Source organism: Phyllobates terribilis, unplaced genomic scaffold, assembly GCF_046119375.1.
Source record: "Phyllobates terribilis strain yellow unplaced genomic scaffold, ASM4611937v1 Scaffold_11__3_contigs__length_659146591, whole genome shotgun sequence".
In the NCBI taxonomy this organism is placed as follows: Eukaryota; Metazoa; Chordata; class Amphibia; order Anura; family Dendrobatidae; genus Phyllobates; species Phyllobates terribilis.
In genome coordinates this window covers 655,709,556-655,728,741 of record NW_027362771.1, presented here as the reverse complement: position 1 = coordinate 655,728,741, position 19,186 = coordinate 655,709,556, and the positions used below count along the sequence as shown (strand labels likewise).

General features: G+C 52.3%; 1 protein-coding gene across 2 annotated transcripts in view; it reads right to left on the bottom strand.

Moving 5' to 3' along the window:
* The window catches only part of NEURL4 (neuralized E3 ubiquitin protein ligase 4), a 254,722-nt gene that overhangs the window by 179,260 nt on the left and 56,276 nt on the right, over nucleotides 1-19,186 (bottom strand). Inside the window, exons 8-11 of one of the 2 annotated variants that reach the window (XM_073654639.1) lie at nucleotides 16,043-16,334; nucleotides 15,778-15,959; nucleotides 15,465-15,550; nucleotides 15,235-15,397 (exon numbers count right to left, since the gene is read on the bottom strand). In XM_073654639.1, the coding sequence (XP_073510740.1) occupies nucleotides 15,235-15,397; nucleotides 15,465-15,550; nucleotides 15,778-15,959; nucleotides 16,043-16,334 (723 nt within the window). The remainder of the gene's footprint in view (nucleotides 1-15,234; nucleotides 15,398-15,464; nucleotides 15,551-15,777; nucleotides 15,960-16,042; nucleotides 16,335-19,186) is intronic. The other variant, XM_073654638.1, reaches the window with a different exon arrangement.

Sequence of the window (19,186 nt, the reverse complement as noted above, 5' to 3'; positions counted from 1 at the left end):
AGACCTCACTACAATCCCCTCAAGACATCTATATACAAGAGCATGTAGTGCAACCTCCGCAGAGACCCCACTACAATCCCCTCCAGACATCTATATACGAGAGCATGTAGTGCATCCCCGCAGAGACCCCACTACAATCCCGTCCAGACCCCTATATACGAGAGCATGTAGTGCAAGCCCCGCAGAGACCCACTACAATCCCCTCCAGACCCCTATATACGAGAGCATGTAGTGCAAGCCCCGCAGAGACCCCACTACAATCCCCTCCAGACATCTATATACGAGAGCAGGTAGTGCAACCACCGCAGAGACCCCACAACAATCCCCTCCAGACCCCTATATACGAGAGCATGTAGTGCAACCTCCGCAGAGACCCCACTACAATCCCCTCCAGACATCTATATACGAGAGGATGTAGTGCAACCACCGCAGAGACCCCACTACAATCCCCTCCAGACCCCTATATACGAGTGCAGGTAGTGCAACCCCCGGAGAGACCCCACTACAATCCCCTCCAGACATCTATATACGAAAGCATGTAGTGCAACCTCCGCAGAGCCCCCACTACAATCCCCTCCAGACATCTATATACGAGCGCATGTAGTGCAATCCCCGCAGAGACCCCACTACAATCCCCTCCAGACCCCTATATACGAGAGCATGTAGAGCAACCTCCGCAGAGACCCCACTACAATCCCCTCCAGACATCTATATACTAGAGCATGTAGTGCAACCTCCGCAGAGACCCCACTACAATCCCCTCCAGACCCCTATATACGAGAGCATGTAGTGCATCCCCGCAGAGACCCCACTACAATCCCCTCCAGACCCCTATATACGAGAGCATGTAGTGCAACCCCCGCAGAGACCCCACTACAATCCCCTCCAGACCCCTATATACGAGAGCATGTAGTGCAACCCCCGCAGAGACCCCACTACAATCCCCTCCAGACATCTATATACGAGAGCATGTAGTGCAGCCCCCGCAGAGACCCCACTACAATCCCCTCCAGACCCCTATATACGAGAGCATGTAGTGCAACCTCCGCAGAGACCCCACTACAATCCCCTCCAGACATCTATATACGAGAGCATGTAGTGCAACCCCCTCAGAGACCCCACTACAATCCCCTCCAGACATCTATATACGAGAGCATGTAGTGCAGCCCCCGCAGAGACCTCACTACAATCCCCTCCAGACATCTATATACGAGAGCATGTAGTGCAACATCCGCAGAGACCCCACTACAATCCCCTTCAGACCCCAATATACGAGAGCATGTAGTGCAACCCCCGCAGAGACCCCACTACAATCCCCTCAAGACATCTATATACGAGAGCATGTAGTGCAACCCCCGCAGAGACTCCACTACAATCCCCTCCAGACCCCTATATGCGAGAGCATGTAGTGCAACCCCCGCAGAGACCCCACTACAATCCCCTCAAGACATCTATATACGAGAGCATGTAGTGCAACCCCCGCAGAGACCCCACTACAATCCCCTCAAGACATCTATATACGAGAGCATGTAGTGCAACCCCCGCAGAGACCCCACTACAATCCCCTCAAAACATCTATATACGAGAGCATGTAGTGCAACCCCCGCAGAGACCCCACTACAATCCCCTCCAGATATCTATATACGAGAGCATGTAGTGCAACCCCCGCAGAGACCCCACTACAACCCCCTCCAGACATCTATATACGAGAGCATGTAGTGCAACCCCCGCAGAGACCCCACTACAATCCCCTCCAGACATCTATATACGAGAGCATGTAGTGCAACCCCCGCAGAGACCCCACTACAATCCCCTCCAGACATCTATATACTAGAGCATGTAGTGCAACCTCCGCAGAGACCCCACTACAATCCCCTCCAGACCCCTATATACGAGAGCATGTAGTGCAACCCCCGCAGAGACCCCACTACAATCGCCTCCAGATATCTATATACGAGAGCATGTAGTGCAACCCCCGCAGAGACCCCACTACAATCGCCTCCAAACCCTTATATATGAGAGCATGTAGTGCAACCCCCGCAGAGACCCCAATACAATCGCCTCCAGATATCTATATACGAGAGCAGGTAATGCAACCCCCGCAGAGACCCCACTACAATCCCCTCCAGACCCCTATATACGAGAGCATGTAGTGCAACCCACGCAGAGACCCCACTACAATCCCCTCCAGACCCCTATATACGAGAGCATGTAGTGCAACCTCCGCAGAGACCCCACTACAATCCCCTCCAGACATCTATATACGAGAGCATGTAGTGCAACCCCCGCAGAGACCCCACTACAATCCCCTCCAGACCCCTATATACGAGATCAGGTAGTGCAACCCCGCAGAGACCCCACTACAATCCCCTCCAGACATCTATATACGAGAGCATGTAGTGCAACCCCCGCAGAGACCCCACTACAATCCCCTCCAGACATCTATATACGAGATCAGGTAGTGCAACCCCGCAGAGACCCCACTACAATCCCCTCCAGACCCCTATATACGAGATCAGGTAGTGCAACCCCGCAGAGACCCCACTACAATCCCCTCCAGACATCTATATACGAGAGCATGTAGTGCAACCCCCGCAGAGACCCCACTACAATCCCCTCCAGACCCCTATATACGAGAGCATGTAGTGCAACCCACGCAGAGACCCCACTACAATCCCCTCCAGACACCTATATACGAGAGCATGTAGTGCAACCCCCGCAGAGCCCCCACTACAATCCCCTCCAGACCCCTATATACAAGAGCATGTAGTGCAACCCCGGCAGAGACCCCACTACAATCCCCTCCAGACCCCTATATACGAGAGCATGTAGTGCAACCCCCGCAGAGACCCCACTACAATCCCCTCCAGACCTCTATATACAAGAGCATGTAGTGCAACCCCGGCAGAGACCCCACTACAATCCCCTCCAGACCCCTATATACGAGAGCATGTAGTGCAACCCCCGCAGAGACCCCACTACAATCCCCTCCAGACCTCTATATACAAGAGCATGAAGTGCAACCTCCGCAGAGACCCCACTACAATACCCTCAAGACATCTATATACGAGTACATGTAGTGCAACCCCCGCAGAGACCCCACTACAATCCCCTCAAGACATCTATATACGAGTACATGTAGTGCAACCCCCGCAGAGACCCCACTACAATCCCCTCCAGACCCCTATATACAAGTGCATGTAGAGCAACCCCCGCAGAGACCCCACTACAATCCCCTCAAGACATCTATATACGAGTACATGTAGTGCAACCCCCGCAGAGACTCCACTACAATCCCCTCCAGACATCTATATACGAGAGCATGTAGTGCAACCCCCGCAGAGACCCCACTACAATCCCCTCCAGACCCCTATATACGAGAGCATGTAGTGCAACCCCCTCAGAGACCCCACTACAATCCCCTCCAGACCCCTATATACGAGAGCATGTAGTGCAACCTCCACAGAGACCCCACTACAATCCCCTCCAGACCCGTATATACAAGAGCATGTAGTGCAACCCCCGCAGAGACCCCACTACAATCCCCTCCAGACATCTATATACGAGAGCATGTAGTGCAACCCCCGCAGAGACCCCACTACAATCCCCTCCAGACATCTATATACAAGAGCATGTAGTGCAACCCCCGCAGAGACCCCACTACAATCGCCTCCAGACATCTATATACGAGAGCATGTAGTGCAACCCCCGCAGAGACCCCACTACAATCCCCTCCAGACCTCTATATACAAGAGCATGTAGTGCAACCCCCGCAGAGACCCCACTACAATCCCCTCCAGACCTCTATATACAAGAGCATGTAGTGCAACCCCCGCAGAGCCCCCACTACAATCCCCTCCAGACCCCTATATACGAGAGCATGTAGTGCAACCCCCGCAGAGACCCCACTACAATCCCCTCCAGACATCTATATACGAGAGCATGTAGTGCAGCCCCCGCAGAGACCCCACTACAATCCCCTCCAGACCCCTATATACGAGATCAGGTAGTGCAACCCCGCAGAGACCCCACTACAATCCTCTCCAGACCCCTATATACGAGAGCATGTAGTGCAACCCCGCAGAGACCCCACTACAATCCCCTCCAGACATCTATATACGAGAGCATGTAGTGCAACCCCCGCAGAGACCCCACTACAATCCCCTCCAGACATCTATATACGAGATCAGGTAGTGAAACCCCGCAGAGACCCCACTACAATCCCCTCCAGACCCCTATATACGAGATCAGGTAGTGCAACCCCGCAGAGACCCCACTACAATCCCCTCCAGACATCTATATACGAGAGCATGTAGTGCAACCCCCGCAGAGACCCCACTACAATCCCCTCCAGACACCTATATACGAGAGCATGTAGTGCAACCCCCGCAGAGCCCCCACTACAATCCCCTCCAGACCCCTATATACAAGAGCATGTAGTGCAACCCCCGCAGAACCCCCACTACAATCCCCTCCAGACCTCTATATACAAGAGCATGTAGTGCAACCCCGGCAGAGACCCCACTACAATCCCCTCCAGACCCCTATATACGAGAGCATGTAGTGCAACCCCCGCAGAGACCCCACTACAATCCCCTCCAGACCTCTATATACAAGAGCATGTAGTGCAACCTCCGCAGAGACCCCACTACAATCCCCTCAAGACATCTATATACGAGTACATGTAGTGCAACCCCCGCAGAGACCCCACTACAATCCCCTCAAGACATCTATATACGAGTACATGTAGTGCAACCCCCGCAGAGACCCCACTACAATCCCCTCCAGACCCCTATATACAAGTGCATGTAGAGCAACCCCCGCAGAGACCTCACTACAATCCCCTCAAGACATCTATATACAAGAGCATGTAGTGCAACCCCCGCAGAGACCCCACTAGAATCCCCTCAAGACATCTATATACAAGAGCATGTAGTGCAACCCCCGCAGAGACCTCACTACAATCCCCTCAAGACATCTATATACAAGAGCATGTAGTGCAACCCCCGCAGAGACCCCACTACAATCCCCTCCAGACATCTATATACAAGAGCATGTAGTGCAACCCCCGCAGAGACCCCACTACAATCCCCTCCAGACATCTATATACGAGAGCATGTAGTGCAACCCACGCAGAGACCCCACTACAATCCCCTCCAGACCCCTATATACGAGAGCATGTAGTGCAACCCACGCAGAGACCCCACTACAATCCCCTCCAGACCCCTATATACGAGAGCATGTAGTGCAACCTCCGCAGAGACCTCACTACAATCCCCTCAAGACATCTATATACAAGAGCATGTAGTGCAACCCCCGCAGAGACCCCACTACAATCCCCTCCAGACCCCTATATACGAGAGCATGTAGTGCAACCCACACAGAGACCCCACTACAATCCCCTCCAGACCCCTATATACGAGAGCATGTAGTGCAACCTCCGCAGAGACCCCACTACAATCCCCTCCAGACATCTATATACGAGAGCATGTAGTGCATCCCCGCAGAGACCCCACTACAATCCCGTCCAGACCCCTATATACGAGAGCATGTAGTGCAAGCCCCGCAGAGACCCCACTACAATCCCCTCCAGACATCTATATACGAGAGCAGGTAGTGCAACCACCGCAGAGACCCCACAACAATCCCCTCCAGACCCCTATATACGAGAGCATGTAGTGCAACCTCCGCAGAGACCCCACTACAATCCCCTCCAGACCCCTATATACGAGTGCAGGTAGTGCAACCCCCGGAGAGACCCCACTACAATCCCCTCCAGACATCTAGATACGAGCGCATGTAGTGCAACCCCCGCAGAGACCCCACTACAATCCCCTCCAGACCCCTATATACGAGAGCATGTAGAGCAACCTCCGCAGAGACCCCACTACAATCCCCTCCAGACATCTATATACGAGAGCATGTAGTGCAACCCCCGCAGAGACCCCACTACAATCCCCTCCAGACATCTATATACTAGAGCATGTAGTGCAACCTCCGCAGAGACCCCACTACAATCCCCTCCAGACATCTATATACGAGAGCATGTAGTGCAGCCCCCGCAGAGACCCCACTACAATCCCCTCCAGACCCCTATATACGAGAGCATGTAGTGCAACCTCCGCAGAGACCCCACTACAATCCCCTCCAGACATCTATATACGAGAGCATGTAGTGCAACATCCGCAGAGACCCCACTACAATCCCCTCCAGACCCCTATATACGAGAGCATGTAGTGCAACCTCCGCAGAGACCCCACTACAATCCCCTCCAGACATCTATATACGAGAGCATGTAGTGCAACCTCCGCAGAGACCCCACTACAATCCCCTCCAGACATCTATATACGAGAGCATGTAGTGCATCCCCGCAGAGACCCCACTACAATCCCCTCCAGACCCCTATATACGAGAGCATGTAGTGCAACCCCCGCAGAGACCCCACTACAATCCCCTCCAGACATCTATATACGAGAGCATGTAGTGCAACCTCCGCAGAGACCCCACTACAATCCCCTCCAGACATCTATATACGAGAGCATGTAGTGCATCCCCGCAGAGACCCCACTACAATCCCCTCCAGACATCTATATACTAGAGCATGTAGTGCAACCTCCGCAGAGACCCCACTACAATCCCCTCCAGACATCTATATACGAGAGCATGTAGTGCATCCCCGCAGAGACCCCACTACAATCCCCTCCAGACCCCTATATACGAGAGCATGTAGTGCAACCCCCGCAGAGACCCCACTACAATCCCTCCAGACATCTATATACGAGAGCATGTAGTGCAGCCCCCGCAGAGACCCCACTACAATCCCCTCCAGACCCCTATATACGAGAGCATGTAGTGCAACCCCCGCAGAGACCCCACTACAATCCCCTCCAGACCCCTATATACGAGAGCATGTAGTGCAACCTCCGCAGAGACCCCACTACAATCCCCTCAAGACATCTATATACGAGAGCATGTAGTGCAACCCCCGCAGAGACCCCACTACAATCCCCTCCAGATATCTATATACGAGAGCATGTAGTGCAACCCCCGCAGAGACCCCACTACAACCCCCTCCAGACATCTATATACGAGAGCATGTAGTGCAACCCCCGCAGAGACCCCACTACAATCCCCTCCAGACATCTATATACGAGAGCATGTAGTGCAACCTCCGCAGAGACCCCACTACAATCCCCTCCAGACCCCTATATACGAGAGCATGTAGTGCAGCCCCCGCAGAGACCCCACTACAATCGCCTCCAGATATCTATATACGAGAGCAGGTAGTGCAACCCCCGCAGAGACCCCACTACAATCGCCTCCAGACCCTTATATATGAGAGCATGTAGTGCAACCCCCGCAGAGACCCCAATACAATCGCCTCCAGATATCTATATACGAGAGCAGGTAATGCAACCCCCGCAGAGACCCCACTACAATCCCCTCCAGACCCCTATATACGAGAGCATGTAGTGCAACCTCCGCAGAGACCCCACTACAATCCCCTCCAGACATCTATATACGAGAGCATGTAGTGCAACCCCCGCAGAGACCCCACTACAATCCCCTCCAGACATCTATATACGAGAGCATGTAGTGCAACCCCCGCAGAGCCCCCACTACAATCCCCTCCAGACCCCTATATACGAGAGCATGTAGTGCAACCCCCGCAGAGACCCCACTACAATCCCCTCCAGACCCCTATATACGAGAGCATGTAGTGCAACCTCCGCAGAGACCCCACTACAATCCCCTCCAGACATCTATATACGAGAGCATGTAGTGCAACCCCCGCAGAGACCCCACTACAATCCCCTCCAGACATCTATATACGAGAGCATGTAGTGCAACCCCCGCAGAGACCCCACTACAATCCCCTCCAGACCCCTATATACGAGAGCATGTAGTGCAACCCCCGCAGAGCCCCCACTACAATCCCCTCCAGACCCCTATATACGAGAGCATGTAGTGCAACCCCCGCAGAGACCCCACTACAATCCCCTCCAGACATCTATATACGAGAGCATGTAGTGCAACCTCCGCAGAGACCCCACTACAATCCCCTCCAGACCCCTATATACGAGAGCATGTAGTGCAACCCCCGCAGAGCCCCCACTACAATCCCCTCCAGACCCCTATATACGAGAGCATGTAGTGCAACCCCCGCAGAGACCCCACTACAATCCCCTCCAGACATCTATATACGAGAGCATGTAGTGCAACCTCCGCAGAGACCCCACTACAATCCCCTCCAGACATCTATATACGAGAGCATGTAGTGCAACCTCCGCAGAGACCCCACTACAATCGCCTCCAGACCCCAATATACGAGAGCAGGTAGTGCAACCCCCGCAGAGACCCCAATACAATCCCCTCCAGACCCATATACGAGAGCATGTAGTGCAACCCCCGCAGAGACCCCACTACAATCCCCTCCAGACCCCAATATACGAGAGCAGGTAGTGCAACCCCCGCAGAGACCCCAATACAATCCCCTCCAGACCCATATACGAGAGCATGTAGTGCAACCCCCGCAGAGACCCCACTACAATCCCCTCCAGACATCTATATACAAGAGCATGTAGTGCAACCTCCGCAGAGACCCCACTACAATCCCCTCCAGACCCCTATATACGAGAGCATGTAGTGCAACCCCCGCAGAGACTCCACTACAATCCCCTCCAGACATCTATATACGAGAGCATGTAGTGCAACCCCCGCAGAGACCCCACTACAATCCCCTCCAGACCCCTATATGCGAGAGCATGTAGTGCAACCCCCGCAGAGACCCCACTACAATCCTCTCCAGACCCCTATATACGAGAGCATGTAGTGCAACCCACGCAGAGACCCCACTACAATCCCCTCCAGACATCTATATACAAGAGCATGTAGTGCAACCTCCGCAGAGACCCCACTACAATCCCCTCCAGACCCCTATATACGAGAGCATGTAGTGCAACCCACGCAGAGACCCCACTACAATCCCCTCCAGACATCTATATACAAGAGCATGTAGTGCAACCCCCGCAGAGACCCCACTACAATCCCCTCAAGACATCTATATACGAGTACATGTAGTGCAACCCCCGCAGAGACCCCACTACAATCCCCTCCAGACCCCTATATACGAGAGCATGTAGTGCAACCCCCGCAGAGACCCCACTACAATCCCCTCAAGACATCTATATACGAGTACATGTAGTGCAACCTCCGCAGAGACTCCACTACAATCCCCTCCAGACATCTATATACGAGAGCATGTAGTGCAACCCCCGCAGAGACCCCACTACAATCCCCTCCAGACATCTATATACGAGAGCATGTAGTGCAACCCCCGCAGAGACCCCACTACAATCCCCTCCAGACATCTATATACGAGAGCATGTAGTGCAACCCCCGCAGAGACCCCACTACAATCCCCTCCAGACCCCTATATGCGAGAGCATGTAGTGCAACCCCCGCAGAGACCCCACTACAAACCCCTCCAGACCCCTATATACGAGAGCATGTAGTGCAACCCACGCAGAGACCCCACTACAATCCCCTCCAGACATCTATATACGAGAGCATGTAGTGCAACCCACGCAGAGACCCCACTACAATCCCCTCCAGACATCTATATACAAGAGCATGTAGTGCAACCCCCGCAGAGACCCCACTACAATCCCCTCCAGACATCTATATACGAGAGCATGTAGTGCAACCCCCGCAGAGACCCCACTACAATCCCCTCCAGACCCCTATATACAAGAGCATGTAGTGCAACCCCCGCAGAGACCCCACTACAATCCCCTCCAGACATCTATATACGAGAGCATGTAGTGCAACCCACGCAGAGACCCCACTACAATCCCCTCCAGACCCCTATATACGAGAGCATGTAGTGCAACCCCCGCAGAGACCCCACTACAATCCCCTCCAGACATCTATATACAAGAGCATGTAGTGCAACCTCCGCAGAGACCCCACTACAATCCCCTCCAGACCCCTATATACAAGAGCATGTAGTGCAACCCCCGCAGAGACCCCACTACAATCCCCTCCAGACATCTATATACGAGAGCATGTAGTGCAACCCACGCAGAGACCCCACTACAATCCCCTCCAGACATCTATATACGAGAGCATGTAGTGCAACCCCCGCAGAGACCCCACTACAATCCCCTCCAGACCCCTATATGCGAGAGCATGTAGTGCAACCCCCGCAGAGACTCCACTACAATCCCCTCCAGACATCTATATACGAGAGCATGTAGTGCAACCCCCGCAGAGACCCCACTACAATCCCCTCCAGACCCCTATATACAAGAGCATGTAGTGCAACCCCCGCAGAGACCCCACTACAATCCCCTCCAGACATCTATATACGAGAGCATGTAGTGCAACCCACGCAGAGACCCCACTACAATCCCCTCCAGACATCTATATGCGAGAGCATGTAGTGCAACCCCCGCAGAGACCCCACTACAATCCCCTCCAGACATCTATATACGAGAGCATGTAGTGCAACCCCCGCAGAGACCCCACTACAATCCCCTCCAGACCCCTATATGCGAGAGCATGTAGTGCAACCCCCGCAGAGACCCCACTACAATCCCCTCCAGACCCCTATATACGAGAGCATGTAGTGCAACCCACGCAGAGACCCCACTACAATCCCCTCCAGACATCTATATACAAGAGCATGTAGTGCAACCTCCGCAGAGACCCCACTACAATCCCCTCCAGACCCCTATATGCGAGAGCATGTAGTGCAACCCCCGCAGAGACCCCACTACAATCCCCTCCAGACCCCTATATACGAGAGCATGTAGTGCAACCCACGCAGAGACCCCACTACAATCCCCTCCAGACATCTATATACAAGAGCATGTAGTGCAACCTCCGCAGAGACCCCACTACAATCCCCTCCAGACCCCTATATACGAGAGCATGTAGTGCAACCCACGCAGAGACCCCACTACAATCCCCTCCAGACATCTATATACAAGAGCATGTAGTGCAACCCCCGCAGAGACCCCACTACAATCCCCTCCAGACCCCTATATGCGAGAGCATGTAGTGCAACCCCCGCAGAGACCCCACTACAATCCCCTCCAGACCCCTATATACGAGAGCATGTAGTGCAACCCCCGCAGAGACCCCACTACAATCCCCTCCAGACCCCTATATACGAGAGCATGTAGTGCATCCCCCGCAGAGACTCCACTACAATCCCCTCCAGACATCTATATACGAGAGCATGTAGTGCAACCTCCGCAGAGACCCCACTACAATCCCCTCCAGACCCCTATATACGAGAGCATGTAGTGCAACCCCCGCAGAGACTCCACTACAATCCCCTCCAGACATCTATATACGAGAGCATGTAGTGCAACCCCCGCAGAGACCCCACTACAATCCCCTCCAGACCCCTATATACGAGAGCATGTAGTGCAACCCCCGCAGAGACCCCACTACAATCCCCTCCAGACATCTATATACGAGAGCATGTAGTGCAACCCCCGCAGAGCCCCCACTACAATCCCCTCCAGACCCCTATATACGAGAGCATGTAGTGCATCCCCCGCAGAGACTCCACTACAATCCCCTCCAGACATCTATATACGAGAGCATGTAGTGCAACCTCCGCAGAGACCCCACTACAATCCCCTCCAGACCCCTATATACGAGAGCATGTAGTGCAACTCCCGCAGAGACTCCACTACAATCCCCTCCAGACCCCTATATACGAGAGCATGTAGTGCAACCCCCGCAGAGACCCCACTACAATCCCCTCCAGACCCCAATATACGAGAGCATGTAGTGCAACCCCCGCAGAGACCCCACTACAATCCCCTCCAGACATCTATATACGAGAGCATGTAGTGCAACCCCCGCAGAGACCCCACTACAATCCCCTCCAGACATCTATATACGAGAGCATGTAGTGCAACCCCCGCAGAGACCCCACTACAATCCCCTCCAGACCCCTATATACGAGAGCATGTAGTGCAACCCCCGCAGAGACCCCACTACAATCCCCTCCAGACATCTATATACGAGAGCATGTAGTGCAACCCACGCAGAGACCCCACTACAATCCCCTCCAGACATCTATATACAAGAGCATGTAGTGCAACCTCCGCAGAGACCCCACTACAATCCCCTCCAGACCCCTATATGCGAGAGCATGTAGTGCAACCCCCGCAGAGACCCCACTACAATCCCCTCCAGACCCCTATATACGAGAGCATGTAGTGCAACCCACGCAGAGACCCCACTACAATCCCCTCCAGACATCTATATACAAGAGCATGTAGTGCAACCTCCGCAGAGACCCCACTACAATCCCCTCCAGACCCCTATATACGAGAGCATGTAGTGCAACCCACGCAGAGACCCCACTACAATCCCCTCCAGACATCTATATACAAGAGCATGTAGTGCAACCTCCGCAGAGACTCCACTACAATCCCCTCCAGACCCCTATATGCGAGAGCATGTAGTGCAACCCCCGCAGAGACCCCACTACAATCCCCTCCAGACCCCTATATACGAGAGCATGTAGTGCAACCCACGCAGAGACCCCACTACAATCCCCTCCAGACATCTATATACGAGAGCATGTAGTGCAACCTCCGCAGAGACCCCACTACAATCCCCTCCAGACCCCTATATGCGAGAGCATGTAGTGCAACCCCCGCAGAGACCCCACTACAATCCCCTCCAGACCCCTATATACGAGAGCATGTAGTGCAACCCACGCAGAGACCCCACTACAATCCCCTCCAGACATCTATATACAAGAGCATGTAGTGCAACCTCCGCAGAGACCCCACTACAATCCCCTCCAGACCCCTATATACGAGAGCATGTAGTGCAACCCACGCAGAGACCCCACTACAATCCCCTCCAGACATCTATATACAAGAGCATGTAGTGCAACCTCCGCAGAGACCCCACTACAATCCCCTCCAGACCCCTATATGCGAGAGCATGTAGTGCAACCCCCGCAGAGACCCCACTACAATCCCCTCCAGACCCCTATATACGAGAGCATGTAGTGCAACCCACGCAGAGACCCCACTACAATCCCCTCCAGACATCTATATACAAGAGCATGTAGTGCAACCTCCGCAGAGACCCCACTACAATCCCCTCCAGACCCCTATATACGAGAGCATGTAGTGCAACCCACGCAGAGACCCCACTACAATCCCCTCCAGACATCTATATACAAGAGCATGTAGTGCAACCTCCGCAGAGACCCCACTACAATCCCCTCCAGACCCCTATATACGAGAGCATGTAGTGCAACCCACGCAGAGACCCCACTACAATCCCCTCCAGACATCTATATACAAGAGCATGTAGTGCAACCCCCGCAGAGACCCCACTACAATCCCCTCCAGACCCCTATATACGAGAGCATGTAGTGCATCCCCCGCAGAGACTCCACTACAATCCCCTCCAGACATCTATATACGAGAGCATGTAGTGCAACCCCCGCAGAGACCCCACTACAATCCCCTCCAGACATCTATATACGAGAGCATGTAGTGCAACCCCCGCAGAGACTCCACTACAATCCCCTCCAGACATCTATATACGAGAGCATGTAGTGCAACCCCCGCAGAGACCCCACTACAATCCCCTCCAGACATCTATATACGAGAGCATGTAGTGCAACCCCCGCAGAGACCCCACTACAATCCCCTCCAGACCCCTATATACGAGAGCATGTAGTGCAACCCCCGCAGAGACTCCACTACAATCCCCTCCAGACATCTATATACGAGAGCATGTAGTGCATCCCCGCAGAGACCCCACTACAATCCCCTCCAGACCCCTATATACAAGAGCATGTAGTGCAACCTCCGCAGAGACCCCACTACAATCCCCTCCAGACATCTATATACGAGAGCATGTAGTGCAACCCCCGCAGAGACCCCACTACAATCCCCTCCAGACATCTATATACGAGAGCATGTAGTGCAACCTCCGCAGAGACCCCACTACAATCCCCTCCAGACATCTATATACGAGAGCATGTAGTGCAACCCCCGCAGAGCCCCCACTACAATCCCCTCCAGACCCCTATATACGAGAGCATGTAGTGCAACCCCCGCAGAGACTCCACTACAATCCCCTCCAGACATCTATATACGAGAGCATGTAGTGCAACCCCCGCAGAGACCCCACTACAATCCCCTCCAGACCCCTATATACGAGAGCATGTAGTGCAACCCCCGCAGAGACCCCACTACAATCCCCTCCAGACCCCTATATACGAGAGCATGTAGTGCAACCCCCGCAGAGACCCCACTACAATCCCCTCCAGACATCTATATACGAGAGCATGTAGTGCAACCTCCGCAGAGCCCCCACTACAATCCCCTCCAGACATCTATATACAAGAGCATGTAGTGCAACCACCGCAGAGACCCCACTACAATCCCCTTCAGACCCCAATATACGAGAGCATGTAGTGCAACCTCCGCAGAGACTCCACTACAATCCCCTCCAGACATCTATATACGAGAGCATGTAGTGCAACCTCCGCAGAGCCCCCACTACAATCCCCTCCAGACATCTATATACAAGAGCATGTAGTGCAACCACCGCAGAGACCCCACTACAATCCCCTTCAGACCCCAATATACGAGAGCATGTAGTGCATCCCCCGCAGAGACTCCACTACAATCCCCTCCAGACCCCTATATACGAGAGCATGTAGTGCAACCCCCGCAGAGCCCCCACTACAATCCCCTCCAGACCCCTATATACGAGAGCATGTAGTGCAACCCCCGCAGAGACTCCACTACAATCCCCTCCAGACATCTATATACGAGAGCATGTAGTGCAACCCCCGCAGAGACCCCACTACAATCCCCTCCAGACATCTATATACGAGAGCATGTAGTGCAACCCCCGCAGAGCCCCCACTACAATCCCCTCCAGACCCCTATATACGAGAGCATGTAGTGCAACCACCGCAGAGACCCCACTACAATCCCCTCCAGACATCTATATACGAGAGCATGTAGTGCAACCCCCGCAGAGACCCCACTACAATCCCCTCCAGACCCCTATATACGAGAGCATGTAGTGCAACCCCCGCAGAGCCCCCACTACAATCCCCTCCAGACATCTATATACGAGCGCATGTAGTGCAACCCCCGCAGAGACCCCACCACATTCAGGGAGCGTTGGGTTGGGCTGGCACCACATTCCCAGAGGGCCTCTCACCAGCTTCATCCACGATGGTCGCTTGTGCAGCTTGACCATATAAATCCACCACAGCGAACACGTTGGGGGGAACATTCCAGGCGGCAACGCCCTGAGACACGCCATTGACAAAGAAGTTGAGGGTGCCATCCTCTCGCCGCACCACACCCACAGTGTCACCCGCCTGAAAGAGAAGAGGCCGGTCAGCATGCAGGAGGAGCGCCCGCCTGCCCGGATGGAAGGACTCTGACCTTCAGTCTGTCCAGGTTGTGCCCGTACTCGTCCAGGATGGTGGTGCCGTTGTGCATGACTCCATTGCCGGTCATCATCCAGGTCCCTGCAGAGGAAGGACACGTCAACGTGGCACGGCACAGCCTCTGCCCGCCACGGCCTCTGCCCACCACGGCCTCTGCCCGCCACGGCCTCTGCCCACCACAGCCTCTGCCCGCCACGGCCTCTGCCCACCACGGCCTCTGCCCACCACGGCCTCTGCCCACCACGGCCTCTGCCCGCCACGGCCTCTGCCCGCCACGGCCTCAGCCCGCCACACCTAGAAAAACTTACCTGAGCGCAAGTTGGTCATGGTGGATGGGAGCTGTAAATACGCTGGGTTATGCGTGGTGACGCCAATTTCAATGGATCCTGCCCACTTGTCCACCATCTTATCGATGCGCACCTGGAACACCTCGTTATTGTGCAGCGGCCGGTTACTGAGGACCACGCCGTGGTTGAAGTCATCGGTAGCACTGGACAGGAAAACAAAGATGTAAGTGGCCATGTTGGCTGCAGGCAGCGAGGGGACGGGCGGTGACGGTCAGGGGGTACGTACTGCGGCCGGAGGGCGCTTCTGCCACCATTCACGATTGAGGCTTTCTGACCACAATTCGCATGAAACAGCAGCTGTCCGGGGTCAGGGGTCTGAGAACACTGGCGTCCAGCATCGGGGGACCGGGCCCGCAGGATGGCGTTATTCCTCCGCAGCCGATCGGCGTGATTGTGATTATGAACTATCGTCACCTTAACGGCCATCCCATAGAGGTCAACCACACCGTACACCACCGGGGGTGTCTGACACGAGGCCACGCCTGGAGGAGAAGCACAGGCCATCAACCACGGAGACCCTGAGGGCACCGAAAGAGATCAGTCACCTCATATCACTATATACAGGACCGCAGTGTATTATTACATGTATGATCAGTGCCGACACATCCCTATATACAGGACCGCAGTGTATTATTACATGTATGATCAGTGCCGACACATCCCTATATACAGGACCGCAGTGTATTATTACATGCATGATCAGTGCAGACACATCCCTATATACAGGACCGCAGCGTATTATTACATGTATGATCAGTGCAGACACATCCCTATATACAGGACCGCAGCGTATTATTACATGTATGATCAGTGCAGACACATCCCTATATACAGGACCGCAGTGTATTATTACATGTATGATCAGTGCCGACACATCCCTATATACAGGACCGCAGTGTATTATTACATGTATGATCAGTGCCGACACATCCCTATATACAGGACCGCAGTGTATAATTACATGTATGATCAGTGCCGACACATCCCTATATACAGGACCGCAGTGTATTATTACATGTATGATCAGTGCCGACGCATCCCTATATACAGGACCGCAGTGTATTATTATATGTATGATCAGTGCAGACACATCCCTATATACAGGACCGCAGTGTATTATTACATGTATGATCAGTGCAGACACATCCCTATATACAGGACCGCAGTGTATTATTACATGTATGATCAGTGTCGACACATCCCTATATACAGGACCGCAGCGTATTATTACATGTATGATCAGTGCAGACACATCCCTATATACAGGACCGCAGTGTATAATTACATGTATGATCAGTGCAGACACATCCCTATATACAGGACCGCAGTGTATTATTACATGTATGATCAGTGCAGACACATCCCTATATACAGGACCGCAGTGTATTATTACATGTATGATCAGTGCAGACACATCCCTATATACAGGACCGCAGCGTATTATTACATGTATGATCAGTGCAGACACATCCCTATATACAGGACCGCAGTGTATAATTACATGTATGATCAGTGCAGACACATCCCTATATACAGGACCGCAGCGTATTATTACATGTATGATCAGTGCAGACACATCCCTATATACAGGACCGCAGTGTATTATTACATGTATGATCAGTGCAGACACATCCCTATATACAGGACCGCAGTGTATTATTACATGTATGATCAGTGTCGACACATCCCTATATACAGGACCGCAGTGTATTATTACATGTATGATCAGTGCAGACACATCCCTATATACAGGACCGCAGTGTATTATTACATGTATGATCAGTGCAGACACATCCCTATATACAGGACCGCAGTGTATTATTACATGTATGATCAGTGCAGACACATCCCTATATACAGGACCGCAGTGTATTATTACATGTATGATCAGTGCAGACACATCCCTATATACAGCACCGCAGTGTATTATTACATGTATGATCAGTGCAGACACATCCCTATATACAGGACCACAGTGTATTATTACATGTATGATCAGTGCCGACACATCCCTATATACAGGACCACAGTGTATTATTACATGTATGATCAGTGCAGACACATCCCTATATACAGGACCGCAGTGTATTATTACATGTATGATCAGTGCAGACACATCCCTATATACAGGACCGCAGTGTATTATTACATGTATGATCAGTGTAGACACATCCCTATATACAGGACCGCAGTGTATTATTACATGTATGATCAGTGCAGACACATCCCTATATACAGGACCGCAGTGTATTATTACATGTATGATCAGTGCAGACACATCCCTATATACAGGACCGCAGTGTATTATTACATGTATGATCAGTGCAGACACATCCCTATATACAGGACCGCAGTGTATTATTACATGTATGATCAGTGCCGACACATCCCTATATACAGGACCGCAGTGTATTATTACATGTATGATCAGTGTAGACACATCCCTATATACAGGACCGCAGTGTATTATTACATGTATGATCAGTGTAGACACATCCCTATATACAGGACCGCAGTGTATTATTACATGTATGATCAGTGTAGACACATCCCTATATACAGGACCGCAGTGTATTATTACATGTATGATCAGTGTAGACACATCCCTATATACAGGACCGCAGCGTATTATTATATGTATGATCAGTGCAGACACATCCCTATATACAGGACCGCAGCGTATTATTACATGTATGATCAGTGCAGACACATCCCTATATACAGGACCGCAGCGTATTATTACATGTATGATCAGTGCAGACACATCCCTATATACAGGACCGCAGTGTATTATTACATGTATGATCAGTGCAGACACATCCCTATATACAGGACCGCAGCGTATTATTACATGTATGATCAGTGCAGACACATCCCTATATACAGGACCGCAGTGTATTATTACATGTATGATCAGTGCCGACACATCCCTATATACAGGACCGCAGTGTATTATTACATGTATGATCAGTGTAGACACATCCCTATATACAGGACCGCAGTGTATTATTACATGTATGATCAGTGTAGACACATCCCTATATACAGGACCGCAGCGTATTATTATATGTATGATCAGTGTAGACACATCCCTATATACAGGACCGCAGTGTATTATTACATGTATGATCAGTGTAGACACATCCCTATATACAGGACCGCAGCGTATTATTACATGTATGATCAGTGTAGACACATCCCTATATACAGGACCGCAGCGTATTATTACATGTATGATCAGTGCAGACACATCCCTATATACAGGACCGCAGTGTATTATTACATGTATGATCAGTGCCGACACATCCCTATATACAGGACCGCAGCGTATTATTACATGTATGATCAGTGCCGACACATCCCTATATAC